Source organism: Amblyomma maculatum, chromosome 6 (assembly GCF_055883805.1).
Source record: "Amblyomma maculatum isolate TAMU_Amacu chromosome 6, ASM5588380v1, whole genome shotgun sequence".
Classification (NCBI taxonomy): Eukaryota; Metazoa; Arthropoda; class Arachnida; order Ixodida; family Ixodidae; genus Amblyomma; species Amblyomma maculatum.
The window spans coordinates 16,513,482-16,530,859 of record NC_139349.1 but is presented as its reverse complement, the minus strand read 5'-3'; the positions used below and the strand labels follow the sequence as shown (position 1 = coordinate 16,530,859).

At 43.8% G+C, this 17,378-nt stretch overlaps 1 protein-coding gene across 6 annotated transcripts in view; it reads right to left on the bottom strand.

The window, feature by feature from the left end:
• The window catches only part of LOC146185163 (WASH complex subunit 2-like), a 59,628-nt gene that overhangs the window by 8,508 nt on the left and 33,742 nt on the right, over positions 1-17,378 (bottom strand). For all 6 annotated transcript variants that reach the window (XM_084606146.1, XM_084606140.1, XM_084606145.1 and 3 more), the window contains 6 exons: positions 16,394-16,492; positions 15,859-15,988; positions 15,726-15,796; positions 11,795-11,890; positions 9,649-9,774; positions 3,748-3,990 (listed from right to left, as the gene is read on the bottom strand). In XM_084606146.1, the coding sequence (XP_084462272.1) occupies positions 3,748-3,990; positions 9,649-9,774; positions 11,795-11,890; positions 15,726-15,796; positions 15,859-15,988; positions 16,394-16,492 (765 nt within the window). The remainder of the gene's footprint in view (positions 1-3,747; positions 3,991-9,648; positions 9,775-11,794; positions 11,891-15,725; positions 15,797-15,858; positions 15,989-16,393; positions 16,493-17,378) is intronic.

The window sequence follows — 17,378 nt, the reverse complement described above, 5'->3', positions numbered from 1 at the left end:
AATAAAGGTTGGTGTCAAAAGCAAGAAGGCTCATTTCTCTATCTAAGCTCAAAAAGCTGTTGCACATTATGTTCCAAGAAGGGGGTGCGCAAATACTGATATTTTCTCGTATGAATCGAACGCAAATACGGATAAAAAATGGTCTTCAAATACCGAATCGATAATTGAATATCTGATCGGTGAACAAAAAGCGAAAAAACAAAGGCAAAAATTGCTCGCATTGCTCATTTCAGACCTGCACGTTGCATTTGGATGTTCTTGGAGACCTTCGTTTGTGTTTATGTTTAGTGCAAAGTGTTGCAGCAACATGCAATAGCTTTCGCTATACACTGGAATTCAACATTAGGAATCAATATTGTGAAAATCGCCAGACTGTGTACCGATACACAGAGGTGCCAAAAAGATGAGCCTGGGTGAAGAAGAAAATTTGATTCAAACCAAAAAAACGTGGCACATATGAAATTAACAACAATATGCAAACTGCTAAAACTAGGAGTGCTTGAATACTGGAATTTTCTAATATGAATCGAATATAAATACACTACAGTCAAAACTCGATTTAATGAAGTCTCAAATTAATGAAGATATTCAGATCCCCTATCAGATGCCCATATGATCAATGCTTTGAGTAACTCTAAATAACGAAACCAGTTTCACTATCTGTCCCGATTTAACAAACTTTTTGTCAAAAAATAAAAGAAATTATATTTGCGGTCTAACTTTGTTTAAAACGGCCAAAAATCTATTGAATGCGAGCCAAAAGTAACATCATGGAGAAATTTCATCCCACTTTTGCCAAACTGCGTGGCGCAAAATGGGAGATTTATTGATCTGAATTCAGGAGATTTTGCAAACAGTAAAAAGCCTGCTCATAGACCCAGTGTCGGCGTGTGGCATCGCTGCCGACGCCGGGTCAAGTCAAGCGACACTCTGCCGGAGGAAGACACGAAAAAAGCATGCAGTTCTTGCTTAGAAACTACAAGCAAGCAAAGATCAGCAACTTCTTTGCCAGCAAAGAAGTTTGTAGTCCCTTGGCACCATTCAATTGCACACACACACAATTTTTGTGGCTTCTTTTTCAATGCGCTAGTTATCAGTGTCGGTCTACGCAGGCCGCAATTTCAATGTAGCAACATAGCATAGTGGGCAACTGCTACTATATTATATTTGGGGACACGCAACAGGGGCCGAATTACGGTTCTCGCTCTAAAGTTATAGAGCGTGACGTCAAAATGACGACGCCGTGACGTCTCGGCGAGACGTCAACGCGTGACGAAAATCGGAATCAACCAATGATCGCCAGGGTGCCGCCCCGGGCCGCTTATTTTCACGGACACAAGTTTATTCGCACGTCAAGGAGCAGTTTGCTAACTTTTTTATAGATATAGCGTGTGAATAAATTAACTACAGTTTTATATTTTCAAGAAGCCGCATTTAAAGTTCAATGTCATAAAAAAAATCAAGAAGCAGCTACAGTTTTGCAATTAAACGCTCTCGTGGGTAGCTTCTTTTGCCGCGAGGGCGCGCTGGCAGAGGTAAACAAACCGTAAAAATGGCGATTTTCAGTAAAACAGCTGATTCCACGGCTATAGTGCCGGCTTTTGCGCATCGTCTGATGTCAAGGTACTGTGTGATGGTCCTAAATGCGCGGAGAAATCATATAGAAAGCAGTGTAATCGGGGCTTTATTTTTCTTTAGGAAACAGAAACAAAAGAAAGATCGATCGCGGAGCACAGGCAAAATAAACTTATGTCCACACGAACGTCTCACACAAAAATGCTTCAGTTAGAACGAGCACGGGGAAAAGCAACGCGGTTGAGCGTACACTACCAACCTCGCTCGTTTTCATTCGTTTTGCACTGTATGTCGCCTTCGCCTTCGCCTCCGCCTTTTGCTTTGGGCGCACTGCGGATCCCAACCACCCTTCAGCGCCAACTTTGCAGTAGTTGAGTTCAGCCCGCACGCACTTGCTCACCGTCAGTTATGAGAGGCCGACTACCTGCGGAGACGAAATCCTCCGGAGGCAAAAAAAAAAAAAAAAGATCGAAGCACGCATGACAGCCGCACCGTCAAGAGCGGTCGACTGCGAGCTCCATCACAGTTCATCGGCGTATTCATCGCACCACCATTCCGCTTTCGCATTTTCAAGTCGAAATAGGCGTCGGAACAACTCGCCGAACAAGTAGAACGCATTCTCACACACCGCCCTTCGTCGTTGCTCGCGCCGGCGTTGCCGCTTCAGCGCCGCAGCCACCACTCACACCACTCCACCGCGGACGCCGCCGCCATTTTCGCTCTATAACTCGCTCTAAAACGTTTTAGACCGTCTCATCGCGCTCTACAAAAATAGTCTAAAACTACGGGCATAATTAGGTGCGCGACGTCATCTGTTTTTTCGCCTCCGCGACGCAATCGCAGCATCCCGTGACGCAACTTTTCAAGATGGCGACGGCGACCAATAGGAGTGGGCGTTTTAGAGCGCTCTCAATTATAGAGCGGTCCGTAATACGGCCCCAGTACAACTTCCCTGGTTCTTCGTATAAGTTGCACTTTTGCATCTTTTCAAAACGCAATTTCATTTTCATCGAGTTTAAGCTTCGCAATTAGTATGATGCCGTGGTACTTCCTTGATGCTGCTACACCATATAATAATCAATTTGATCGGATTAAACGACCAAGGAATGTCTTCCTCGATTTAACGGATCTTTAATTTAACAAACTAATAAGGGGTCCCCTCAACTTCATTAAATCAAGTATGGGAAATGGAATTGTATGGGAACTGGAATTGTATGGGAAAACAATGCCTTCGAATGTCGAAGCAAATACCGATTATCTGACCAGTGAAAAGAAAACTGAAAATTAAAAATAAGCATTTTTTGTCTTGCTTATTTCAGAATTCGCATGGTATTTGCAAATAAAATTAAACCAGAATTGCACAGAAGTGCGCATGCTACTCAAGAATCCAGTGTAAATGTTATACATGACGATCTGCATGCAGCTGAGTGGAGTTATCATACCTCTACCGAATACAGTAAACTCTCATTAATAAGGCCGTCAGGAAACCAGAAAAAAATATCCGAATTAAGGGAAAGTTCGAATGATCAAACGGGTCTGAAAAAACTGCCAAAAACAGTTTGCTGCATTACAGTAATTTTATCTGATAATGCCTCTACGATGGATGTCTGCATATGAGAAGAAACTGGAGTAAGAGCACGTTTATTCCCAATTTTGTCAGGTGTTTTGCTTTGCGCATACTGCTGGAAGGCCCCTCACAAGAAGGAAGGTCCCTATTCACAAAATGACCAAGTGGCGGTTTGAGGATTCTTCACTGCACAGCCCATGTGGTAAAGCATTGCAATGAAGCGCGAAATGCTGGGAAACTGTGGTAAAGACGAAAATTTTCGGTGCGTTCAGTGACTTTCGAATATTCAGGAATTCTGGATAGTAGTTTTCCGAATGTTCAACGGAATGCCGGTTGTATTCGATGCAATGCTCAGTTGCCTGCAGTCAAAGCTATCGCTCCACATTCAGTTCTGCAGCATTGAACCCCTGTGTAAAATGCTTGTGGAAGTATAGCAGGGGTAATGCACCTACTTCACATTCGATTAACTATGAAAATCGGTTTAATAGTTTTTTGTGAAATTCTCAGCAAAAGTGGGGGGAGGGTTCATTGCGCTAGTGAGCTCGTTACGCAATTAAATATTGTATATTAACCGTTAGCCTTAACCAACACAACAGCCATCTAACCTGCGACAACCTTGCTCCAACAGCCAGCACTGGCCTGGCTGGGTTCGGCTTCTGGGTGACTTCAGGCACTGGATGCAACCTGTTCTCCACCACAGCAAACAGGTCTTCCTCCTCAGTCGAAGGCGATTTGACGAGGGCAGCAGACTGCAACGGTGCCAACCGGCTGTGTTGATCGTCCAACTCCTTGGCCACTGTGACATCCGATGACAAGTGCAGCAGTGGTCCTGGCTGTTCTTGGCTCACCTGCATGTTAAAACATGGCAGCAATTCTCAAGGATGCTTTATAATATAAGTGCATGAGTGCTACTGCACAGCAATAAAGGAAAGGTGGGCATGTCTGGACAAATGTTCCGTTTGTGTTTCGTTTTCAGGGGGCTTTTCATGCTATTTGGCGAAATGGGACAACCAAAACAACAGAAAAGAAAAGTTTACAGACGATAACCAAGGTTCATGGGGCATATACGAATGAGCACTACTTTCTCACTCACTATTATGTGATTACATTATCACCTACGTAAAGAAATGACAGAAACGTTATTTGCTTCGGGATCAATTATTGTGCTGTGGCCGCTTCTTTTTAGAAAATTGCACCTCAAATATATCAGTGCCACGTCATGCCACCTGCCAACTACCACCTACCAGAGGCATGTTCATGATTTTTAGTGGTAGCTAGGCTTCCGAAGTGGGTTTCAAAGGTCCTGGTGTTTGTCACCTGCCAACTATGGAATGATGCTCATGATTTTTCGAGGCTATGAGCACGGCCACTCGATGGAAGCGCACTAGGTGCGGCCTGCTACGTCGCCCGAAACCGGCGGGAGGCGCCAACTTCCAGTCGCCACCGCCGCGGCGCCACCGTTCGGGGACAGCCGCGCGCGGAGAGCGGCGCCTGGCTGCGCTTTGAGGGAGGCGTCAGCGTGGTAGAAGCCTTTTATTTTAAGGATATAAGAGCTCCGCTTCACACAATTTGGCAACAAAAATTAGTATATACTGTCATGTCTAGTGTGACCATGTCAGCACTTGGCACTTGCTCGGCAAGGATGTATACTGGAGTGTACCCCGAAAAACTTATAGTGACGATGGTTCAATCGATTGGAGAGCTCGCATTACCATGATGTTGCATTCAGATCCAGTTGTTCATCACATTAAAATGTGACCAGGCTGTGAACATTTCGAAGCTGTTCAGCTGCCATGGTAGCCTAATGAATAACCACTTAATTAACTATGTCGCGAATTCCGTGTGTGATTTTCATACCATTTACTCATTCCTGCATACAGCTTTTATACACAAATTGGCGTCAACCTGTTCTAAGCTGCCAGCGCTATCCAATAAAAAAATGTCCTACTATGAGCAACCTCTGTGAAAATGCGACATGTAACCAACCTTTCTATCTCATTGTGACAAATTTTACAGTGGAAATATGAAGATGTTTATTAGGTTAAATCTACATGATAACCTGGGATCTTCTACTCAGTTGGAGACATTAAACTCTGTACGCCAGAACGCTATCCGTCATGGCTTCCCGCATTTTGCATGACCGGACAAAGTAAGCGCGCTTGATAGAGCCGGTCTGCCTTAAGGTGCTACGTATATGCGCCGAAAGTTTTCATTACTATTTTTATTGGCTGCTCACAAATCCATACAGTTTTGCTGGTTCGTGATTTTCAATGGAAGAACGCGCATCGAGTGTTGCTGTTGTGAAACTCTTAGCTATGATCACAAGAATGTTCACGTGTCAGAGCACAACTGCAGCCGAGATTCAGTGAGCAGCCGAGTACGCTTATTTAATGGCCACACACAAAAAAGGAAGAAAATTACCAATCGCAGACGGAAAACCTTTCTTGAGAGAGGTTTATGCCATAGCCATAAACATCGCTCCACTGTTCAGTTGACATTTCCAGCCCAGCTCGCTATCAGTGGGGGAAGCAACTTAACGATATCTTGCATAGCGCCTTAGCTTGGGCACGATCATTGTTTTTATAGATTAGCTGCAGATACTGTGTACAGTGAGAAAACAATGATGAAACCAAAAGTTTACACACATTGCTACTTCACCGGACTTCTTCAGACTTCATCATCCTGTTAATGAAGGTGCTCATAAGCTGACAAAGCTTGATTACTTCCTTTGCAGGTTACATCAAGCCTCCATTGTCCTTGGTTTTCATTAACCAGCAACTGGTCCAGTTGACTATATTTCCTGCAACAGGCTCTTGCTCGACTGACATGTCGCCTCAAAACCATTACCAAATATCGCATAAATTAAGCAACAACCTGGTAGTAATAAACAAAACTTGGGGTTCTTAAGTCTCCTTGAGGAGCCTCGTTAGAGTGCCCGCACTTTGCTACCTGCTTATTCACCGTATCTCGTAATTGCTGCCCCTGTCGCATATCATTAGAATGCAACCTTAAAGCACCGCATTATATGAAATAGCACCCTACACATAGCTATATAAAGCCCCTCCTTACCGAAGCCGTACGAACGTGCCCTATAGTAGTATAGTGTGCCTGACTTGGGATCTAAGGGTCCCGCTTTCAATAATTCCCCTTTCACCCTTATATCTTATTGACTCTCTCTGATTTGGCAGCTCCTGCCACATTCAACATTTCATGTGTTCTCATTGCGCCAAAGGTGTCTGGCCATATCACCAACTAAAGTGCCTCTTACCAGAGAGGTTTTTTTCCGACTTTCTGCCAACAGAGTGGGCACCGGATTTTCTGTGGAACGTGGCTTTTCATTTTATTGCATCGGCTCGAACAGTCTCAACAGTATAAACAAATGTTGTATGCACAGGCTCCTTTACTTGCAAGGCCACTCAGACTAGCGTGGCAAAATTTAGAACAAATTGCATGTTTATATAAAAAAAAAACCTTCGTAGCTTTTTCTGATATGTCCTCGCAACATAACCTGCGAGAAAAGCTTCTGGTGCTACCTAATCGTGTTCATCTGCTTCACAACACATCATAAAAAATCCTAGTTCACTGGCCAGCTCCCTGGCAACTAAATAGGTTAAACAAAGTGTCGGGAGCACAGGAAAAGAGGACGACACAACTAGCGCGGTTGTGCAATCTTTTCCTGTGTTCCCATCACGTTGTTTGCACGGTTAACCAATAATTAATCACCAACAAGTCCAATCTGCTGTCCCTTGTAGCAAATTCAATGACAGCTGATAGGGCATTATGATTCCGCATCTGGAATTTTTAACCTCAGCGCCACTTTCATTTCAGAGGAAGCGAGTGCATTTCCACTCCTCGCTGCTGTCTTTGCCTGAAGCGAGCTCAGCGGATAAAATTAGAGAGTCTCTTAGATGTCTTAAGCGCAGGACGGCGAAAGCCTACCCTTCTCCTATCATTTGCCTCTCATCGTTTGCCACAGTTCGTGATTTCAAGAAGTCGTTTGATATATTGGTCGTTTCTCAGTCATGATGAGTCTGCCTGCGTAGTCATTGTAGCCCTTATCAGTCATAACTAAGCAGGTTACTTATTTAGAATCAGCAGTTGTCATTACATGTCGTCGTTTCACATATTGGTAATTTCGTAGTCATTAACAGTAATGATGAGTCATGCCTAGCTATTATAGTCATCACCATACATCGCTAAGCACTTTTACTAATTTCTAATCAACTGCGGTCATTACATGTTGTAGTTTGATATACTGGTCATTACAAATCATTTTAGTCATTATTAACCATTATTAGTCATTAGCATTAGTCATTACCTCTAACAATGTCTATTTATAACTTTTATTCATTGCCTATCACCATCAATCATATTCATTCCTAATCTCCCTCCTTGCACGTCCGCTTTTGCGACTGGCACACCAGTGCACAAATGCGACGCACAGATAACAGGCACAGCTTCTGCGCATAGGTTTTCGCTCCATGAGCCTAGAACGGCTTTCGCCTTAAAATACAAATGCATCCAGTCTCAACGTTAACGTGCTTGCACACGCGCACACAAAAAAGTTTGCGTTTACCACATAGACGCGAGGCGAACGCGCCCAGAAAGGAAGCAAACTGCGCGCTCAGAGCCGGCAGCCCCGGCGGCGACGTGTCCCCGAACAGTGGCGCCCTCAGCAGAAATAGCGGGCGCAACTGTAAACTCCCCAAGGACGCGCTTGCCCATTGACGGCGGCGCGACACAGCAGGCCGCACCCAGTGCGCTTCCATCGAGCGGCCGTGCTATGAGGCTTCCAACAGTTGACGATGAAGCCGCCAATGGCATTCTTTCAGACATAAAGATACCAACGTTCTAGAGTTCAAAAAAACTTTACTTTTACGAGCTACACCCTAATCTTCTTTGTTTGTATGATCGGCGGCGACGTACATTGTGAGCTTATCTCCGAGTGTACAGCACTCGGTCAGCCCGTTAGTTAGAAGGTGGTAGGCTGTGGTGGTCCGATGTATGATGCGACATTCTGCCAGTAGAGCTTCAATGACGTTGGAAAGGAAAACACGGCATCTGTCACTTAGCAGCTCACACAGCACGCCGTGGCGAAGAACAAAATATGTAGCAAGAACAGAGCAACTTCATGGGCCGTAGCAGCGGGTAGGATGGCAGTCTTGGCATACCGGATGAGGTGGTCAATGCCGATGATAATCCAGCGGTTCCCAGAGACCGTGCAGGGAAGTGGCCCGTAAAGGTCAATGCTAATGCAATCAAAACGATGTGCTGTGCATGGAATGATTGCAAGGGACCAGAAGCACGAGGTGTGGACGACTTGCGCCACTGACAGGCGAAGCAGGAGCAGACGTATTTGCGAATATAGCTGTACATGCTGCGCCAATAGTAGCGTTGAGAAGTTCTTTGAAATGTTTTGACCACACCAGGATGGGCAGACTGAAGGTCGGCGTGGAAAGGGGCACAAATTTCAGATCGTAAATGGCAAGGAATGACGAGAAGCCACCGTCGGTCATCAGGCATGTAGCTGCTGCGGTAGAAAAGACGTCTCGTATAGCAAAGTGTGGTGCTTAATGGCGTAGAACCTGAGAAGGTGCAACGTTGGGAGAAGTGGACACAATGACGATAAGAGACGCGAGCCACGGGTCTTTGCGCTGCTCCGCGGGCATATCAGCGATGGTTAGAGATGAAAGGACGGGATCAGCTGCTGAGGAGCAAGCAGTGTCGCTGGATAGGGGAGAACAAAACAAAGCATCGGCGTCCATGTGTTTATGGCCAGAGCTATACATAACGCGGATGTCAAACTCCTGAAGGCGGAGAGCCCATCATGCGAGGCAGCCGGATGGGTCTTTAAGAAAGGACAGCCAACACAGTGCGTGGTGGTCCGTGACGCCGTCAAACTGCCGACTGTACCGCCAGATGGGTCTTCAAGAAAGGACAGCTAACACAGTGCGTGGTGGTCCGTGATGCCGTCAAACTGCCGACTGTACCGCCAGATGGGTCTTTAAGAAAGAACAGCCAACACAGTGCGTGGTGGTCCGTGATGCCGTCAAACTGCCGACTTTACCGGCAGGGTCGGAATTTAGTTAGTGCTCACACAATGGCTAGACACTCCTTTATCGTAGCAAAGCAGGTGCATTCAGCTTTGGAGAGAACACGACTCAAGTACGCGATGACATACTCTTGAAAGCCATCTTTCCGTTGATCCAAAGACAGTTGCAAGGCCACCACCACTTCTCTACCTCGCACCTCCACCAAATGAAAGGGGTTTTACTGAGTACTTAAATAGGGAGTATAATCCTCTGTAAGCTACCCAGCGGACAACACAAAAACACAGCCAGTCTAAGCACACAAGCGAGCTCGAGCAGCACAACAGCACTTCGTCGTTCTGACCCTGATCTTCCTGATATGCTCTCGTAGTTCACTACAGCAGAAAAAAAAAAAAAAGGCTGTTGCTGCAATCACTGTGTCCTCAAGAGAAAAGTATAACTCGACTTGAGCCTCACCGCAGCAGATGGTGTGGGTGACAGCAACGGGTCAGGTGGCGGGCTGCCGCTCTCACCATCCTGTGCATCTGCCTGGAGCTTTTTTCGTGAGGGCAGGCGACGCTTCACCTTCACTTTGACCCGGCCCTGCAAAGACAGAGCACAAATGCAGTGGCAAGTTTAAAATGTACGGACAAAAGGCAACAGGGACAAAAAAAGGGGAAGGGGATGCTCCTCCTCAAGGAGGACCGCTATCCTTCAGCTGTTCCATATGCTGCCATTTCAACAGAACTGCTCCAATACCCATGGAGGGATCCTGCAAATAAAGCGAGCAATTCGATCGAGATTTTTTTATACCCGTTTATTTTTAGTAAGCCTCGTGCCTTCACCTACCTTTTGATGAAAAATTACGCAATATATCTATCACAAACTTAGGAAATGCTTTTTCTTTCCTCAAAATAACTGTAAGTGGTACATGCTTCTGACGGTCCCCGCACATCTGCGAATTCCACTGGTTTCCAAAAATGTGGAAGCACCGTCGTCATAATATCTCCATGAAAAGGAAAGATGAGACGACCACAGCAACCCCTGGTTGTAATGACACATTTCTCTGACCAAAAGAATATGAAACAATAAACGAGGCAAAAGAAGGAATAAACTTTAAGGTTGATCTTCTCACCTTCCAGTTCTTCTGGAATTGCCAACACTCGTCCTTTCAGCATTTTATAAGCAGAGACAGCAACATGATTCTGTCATTTGCGTGCAAATACTAAGACAATATGTAAGTCTGAAATCAGAGCACTAAGATTCACACTACCTGCTTTATATTTGGTTACATTTCAAGAATAAACAACGAATAGTTTTATAATTGCGTCCTTAAGTACCCATTTTGAACACAGGAGTTTGCGCTCCAAAATATAGCTAAAACACGCATAGCTTTTTTTTTTTTTAAATGAATGACCGGCACACAGAGTTTTCATTTCTTGGCACTCCCTTTACCTAAAAATATTTCTCTCTCCCAGCAACCTCGAACTAGCAACAGTCTAGTACACCTTGCGGCAGCAAATTAGTGGAACATGTACAGCTCCGATGGAACACACAAAGTATTCACAAGAAGTCGTTCCTTGGCATTTACTGGCAAAAAATAAGGAACTGGAACTGTGACAAATGTGCTGTATGCACTTCAAAGCTGTTCTCAAGCTGAAAACCAATGCACCCGTCACTGCTACGGGTCTTGCACAAAAATTTTGAATAGCAAGCAAGCCGCTTACATTGCTGAAAAGTCGGAAAAGCAAGCAGAGCTGACAATGGCCTGTGTGGGTTACTCCAGATGGGGTTGCCACGTGACCATTGCATTACAGGGGTGGGGGGGGCAAGGCTTTTGAAAGATTTTTCTTTACTTTTAAACTAAATGGATTAAAAATGCATAGTATTTTCTGCTAACTTCACATATGTAACCACTTTTCTGATATTTTAGTTAGTTTCAAAATTGACTGATTGATTGAATGTCCTTTATTGAATAGGAAGGCTCATGGCCATTATACATTTTCCCTCCTTTGTTAAGAGATATAGAGAAAAAGGCACTAATCAGCCAACTATAATTAATTTCTGGCTAGAGAGTATACAGTGTAAGGAATACAATGTAGGGTTTACTTTTTTGATTAAAGCAATAGTAATCATTTTACAACTTGCTGAGTCTCGACATAGGGAAAAGTGATTTAGAAGCTATTTAGATCAGAGTGGACAAAAAAGTAGCAAGAATAAAATGAGAAATCTACTCACAACATTGTATAGTTTAACCATTCAGGACCATCCTGAAATAAAAGTTATTCCTTAATCTGCTCAAGATGCAAAGATATCTTTTTTGTAAACGAACAAACCATCAAAAATTTGTGTTTTGAGAATGCGAGAAAGAAATCAACACAGATGGTATTTTATTCAGCTCGTTTGCACATTATAAAGTTGAATTAATGGCTCAGGGCATGAATAAATCAGTTGGTAGGTAGGAGATGGGCTGCGGATTTCCAAAACGTACTTCTTAAAAAGTTGTGTTTTATTTTTTAGTTCTTTTTTTTTTTCGATTTTTGGCTCATCAAGAGCCCTGACCCCACTCATGTGGCTTTCCTGACCAGATTTGATTGTCAGTAAATGCGATAGAGTTCCTTACCTTGGTCGCACTAACTAAAGTCTTGTTCTGGTCAGCAGGTTCATCAAAGCTCACAGAGGTCACCTTTGTGTCTCTGAGCGCAGGTCGGCTTTGGGGCTGATAAAAAAAAAAAAAGCCAACCACGAAAGATGCTTCAGATATCACTCTTCCATTCTTTTTTTTTTTTTTTCCAGGAAATGAACATAGTAAAGCAGCTATTGGACAAGCTTCATGCACAGTATGAAATGGGAGGAAGAGAGATGACACGAGCAGTCCTGTCCCGTCGTGCGTGAATTTTAAGCCTAATTCACAACCAACTAGCCCAATTGCATGCCCTGATGCAGCTATTTATTTTGTTCTGGCACTTACCTGAAAAGGCACTAGAAAAAGAAAAACGCCATGAGGCTTTTATTGCCTCCTTGTTTCACCTTGAAAACCATTCTTTTATAGCCGGTGCAGCGTGAACACCAGCTATACACCACCACAGAAACCAGACATGATTCAACTTAAGGTAGCCACTCCCCAAAAGGTTAACCCTAGCCACCAAGAATACAAAAAAAAGAAAAGCTGCAGAGATCTCACGTGACTAAACCTAGTATAGCATGTGAAAGCACTAGTCTGGTGTTGTGTATTGTTCAGTGTGTTGTGGTAGGTCATAGATGTAGATTACATCGTTGCTGTCTCCTTGCCCACTGTTCATGCTACTTAAAGTAGAAAAAGGAGGGGGGGGGGGGGGGCAGTGCAAAAGTCCTGCCCTCATCAAATGAGCACTAGTGTCACCACTCAGGTTAAGAGGTGCAAGGATACGGGGTACTCTGACGCAGTTCTTGTGTCTAGTGCTGATAAAGTTATCCAAATGTTGAAATCTTCAGAGCGCGGTTCGGAGATGCAAACGGCTCCTAAAGAACGCAAGGTGGTGGTTATGCCATATGTGCACGCATTATTTAATGAAAGTGGAAGGTAGGCATGGAGTGGATGTTTTATTCTCGGCCCCTAACAAACTAGAAAAATTAAGGGCTGCCGTTCAAAGGAGGAGTGAAGGACGCAAAGGGAATAAGTGTAACGTTAAGCGTGTAAGTGGGTACGTTCTGTGTCACAAGGGTGTAGTTTACCAAATTCCACTCTCTTGTGGCCACAAATATATCGGCCAAACTGGCCGATGTATCAACATTAGGCTCATAGAGCATTGCATTAGAAAAACAAGCCACAAACCTAAACAAACGTTGCTTTTCATTCAAATGTGTTCCATTCTTTGTAGATGAGGAAGTGTTGTTTGTGCATAATGACCGGTGCACAAGAGAGCTGGCTGAGGCTTTCCATATAATCAGAAAAATGGACGGGTGTGTCAGAACATCATTCGTGATTTTATCAGCCAAAGAAATGAGCCTACTACACAAGGGATAAAGGCTCAGTGTACACACATGTGATTTAAAAGTGATTTTTTTGATGTTGCGCGTGTGTGCTGATATGATTAATGTATAAATTGATGTGTGTTTTCCTAATACAGACAGTTGTAAGTTCAGCGCCATCATTTTGTACCCTCTTGCTCTTGTCTATGTCCTTTTGCACTGTTGCTTAAATATGAATGATCACAAACTAGCCCAAACCTCTGTTCTTTTACTGTACTCACGTATGGGGCTGAAACATGGAGGCTAACGTAAGGATTCTGCTTAAGTTGAGGACAATGCACAGGGATAGGAAATGAAAACTGGCAGATGTAACGTTAGAAGCGCAGAGAGTGGCTTCATCAGAGCCTTAGTATATGCACTGAAATCTACCTTCAGCTTGATACAATTTCATATTAGAATAGTCATGAAGGAAATGAGTTACAGTAGTGTTTAAAAGTATCTAAACACTAATGCACTTTAAGAAAACGAGGTTAGATTAAAATAAATTTCAGTGAAAATTTCAGAAATGCTTAAATGGCAGCTTTTTTTGAGCTAGTAATAATCTGAAGCTGACAACGTAGCAAAAAAACCTATCCTTGTGGTTGAAGAAATGGATCAGACGTAGCATTGAGGAGCTTTAAAAGGTATACAACACTCATCTCTAGATATACAAAGAAATTGTGTGCCAAACACTCACAGACCATTGACAGCTTGGCGCATGTGACATTGCAAAAGTATGAATGACAATAACAAAAACATGTACATAAAATAAAACAATGGTCGAAAGCAAGGATAAGAAAAAGTGACTGCAACTTAAATTCTTAAAAAGTCAGTTTCCTGTCACGCTGATCATTATTTGTGTGCCCAAAGGGATCAATTTCATTAGGAACACAATAAACAGGTTCCCGGCACTATTTCTGTGCTTAGACTTTCTCCAGCAAACAGCTAAAGCATGCTGTACTGGTATTGGAGCAACGTAAATAATCCCAAAAGCAATACTTGTGAATAGCAAGAGAAGTGCTTGCTCAAAGAGCCAGTCATCATATGTAGGAACAAATTTGGCCACCGGACTTTGTGCAGCTATACAGCCTTTTGCTAGGTGTCCCTTTTCTCGCCCTTAATAGCAAAGAGCGTTTTGCCCAATTCACAGCAGTTTCTGCGCTAAAAAGCACAGCAAAAGAGCGTTTTAATGCACCTAACACTAGTGAGATATCTCGGGAGACCATACACGCGCAACCCCTACCACTTCAGAATATACACGTGCGCCCATGGTTTGATGGGTGAAGAAAATGAGAAACTGCCAATGAATTCTTAAATGAAAGTGACAACTATGAAGCAGCTGAGCTAAAAAAGCTTGTCGAACGAGCAAGAAAAGTGGTCCTGCTGCCTATAAAAATGGGCAACAAGTGGAAACCTGCAGAGAGTAATAAAAATATTTAACAAATATGTTCTGCACAGCATCATGGTGCAATACTAGCTTAAAATTTCCACGAAACTAACATGTAAAAAAAACATCCCGGCTAAAATGCGAAATAACCTGGCAGGGAGTGTGCAGCAGTCCCAAAAAAACTTGGCAGTGAAAGCATTAAAATATACAAGAACAAAAACGCAGCCATAAATATTGGGAACGGTTGTTTTTAAGATATAAGCAGTCTTGACGCGAGTCTCCGCACAATGTGTATGCCAGCAGCCGTGAAAGAAGAGAAGGGGCACGATATTGTTTATGGCAGGAAATGACCCCGAACGAATAGCGGGTGTGTGTAGGCGCGGTGGCGAAGAGAGAATGAATGCGGTACATTTCTCATTCTAGTGACATTGTTTGCGTCAATTCAGAGACGCCATTTATGAAAAGTGGGGGCCAAAATGGTGCACTGCCTTCACTGAGGTCTACTCAAAGTTGACTCAACCATCAAGATCTCATTTTCACTGGACACAGCCAAATGCCATGCATGCAGGTGGGTCAAGCTCGCAGTTCAGCAATATCTACATACTATTACATATGCCCTGAGGGGCATTTCAACAAGTAATGTCCATTAATTTGAATACAGCCATTACCATGCATTATAGCCTAATTTGCATGAATCAATATGGTCTGGAGATGAGACTCTGACATTCAACCCGTGGCAGATGCCTAGACACATTTGTGGCCTGACGATCATGTCAATGCTTTCACATACCTGCAGCCAAAGTTAACCAGTCGCAAGAACTGAGAAAGAGCCCGACATTCCGTCCCGTCGTCTGACGTTACATAAGCAGTTTTCATCACGCCGTATCAGGTGGCTAGACTAACACCACCTAACAATGGCTATAAGGCCAAAGGTCAAGTGGTGTGATGCCATGGTGGACCACATATGGTAATGCTTATAGCCGCACTTGACCTCTGGTGCATTTGAAGGGCAAACTCCCAGCTATGGCAACCTTGGATTTACCTAGCATAGCAAACCCATCGCTTCAAAAGCAAGCAATTCTGGCAGCATCGCTTAGGAAGTCACTGAAAGCGCGGCTTTTGGCCACTAAACCTTTCAGGCCTCAAAGAAAGAATAGGAAAGCCTGCAGACACTTACCAGGGCAGAAGATTGGGCAAACAGGTGGTCATCTTCGTCCCGCCCCACCTCGTTTGGAATTTGAGCCGGCTCTAGAGGCACAAGCAATGGAGGCAGGTTAGGAGTGAAACAAACTGCAAACAGGCATACACACCTGCTGCTGCTGGCATGCCACTCTTTTCCAGCCGATTTCTGAGTTCATCTCCAAACAGGCTGGAGCCTCCAAAAAGAGAAACGCCGCCCGCTGGCTTCTTTTTTGGAGAACAGTCAGCAGCAGCACTTGGCTGAAATGCATGGGCAGAATACAGCATGTCTTAGGCCATTTCAACCCTCATCCCATGAAGAAAATGCTCTCGTTTGTGAATGAGAGCATGTTACATATATACAGCGTGTTACATATATAAAAAACAAAAACTCTGAATTGACTTTTGTAGAGTGTAAAATTATGAAATAATAAAAAAAAAGGAACACTTTCTACCAAAGAGTATCACTCTGTTCTGAGAAAAAAACTACTGACAATACAACTCGGCCTAACTCCGTAACGGCAAATGAAAGTAGGAATCACAGCAGCATTTTCTTGGTGAAGTCTGCAAATCCTGCATGGCAGTGACACTGACACAAGGTGCACAGACCTCGCATGTTTGCCATGGCTGCCGAGGCAGGAAGGAAAACTGAACAAATTCACCCACCTTTGCTGGAGCAAACAAGTCCACATCCACGTTGTTGTCGGGGGAAGACTTGAAAAGCTCGTCCTCTTGGTCAAAAAGAAAGCGGCTCCCGCTGCGCGGCTGCAGAGAAAAGTCTATTATTTCAGCCAGCTCAGCATTTGCCGACACAAGCTGCAAAATGACACTTGATGAAGGTGCGCCTTGCCTTTCCTCCATGCTTCCTTCCTTCCTCCACTCGGGAGAGCCAAAAACGGGACCAGACAAACTGAAGGAGCTGACTAACAGCTGATTGACTAAAAGTAAACACCCTTTCCCTACTTTGTCTCCTGTTTACTCAAAAACATCATTTCTCTACCAAATGTTGTTTTATAGCTTTGTTCTGAATCCCCCTTTTTTTTTTGCTTTTCTATATTTGATAAATCTACCAAATGTTGTTTTATAGCTTTGTTCTGAATCCCCCTTTTTTTTTTGCTTTTCTATATTTGATAAATCTCAAGAAAAAAATGTGCTCCACAGATGTTTACCAATCCAGTCCAGTAGCTTCGTTTATGTGTGCAGAAAAAGCTGCAAAAAGTAATTAGCCTTCTATCTTCACATTTTTCTAATAACGGGTCAACTGCAACTGAAACTGACATTGGGAGATATTTGCGGTCTAGAATGTAACAGACATGTACTGCTAATTTTTGGCAGCAACAGCATATGTACTTAAGCATGAACTTATTCTCTGCTCGTTAGCATGTTTCTGTGGCCCCTTTTGTGATCTGTGGTGCTCCTTTCCCAGTAAGGCACTTTAAACGAAAGACCTCCTCATGAAATCTAATCCCACTGCTGCATAGTGTAAGGCTTTTAAACACTGTCATGGTGCATCAAACGACAGGAACCGGTAATGAGGACACACACACAAAGCTAAATTCCAACTACTTCATTGTAAAACTGCACATCTATATGCATGCTGCTTTACCATGATACCAGCAGGCATGCTTGTACTCATCAGACCCAAAGGTAA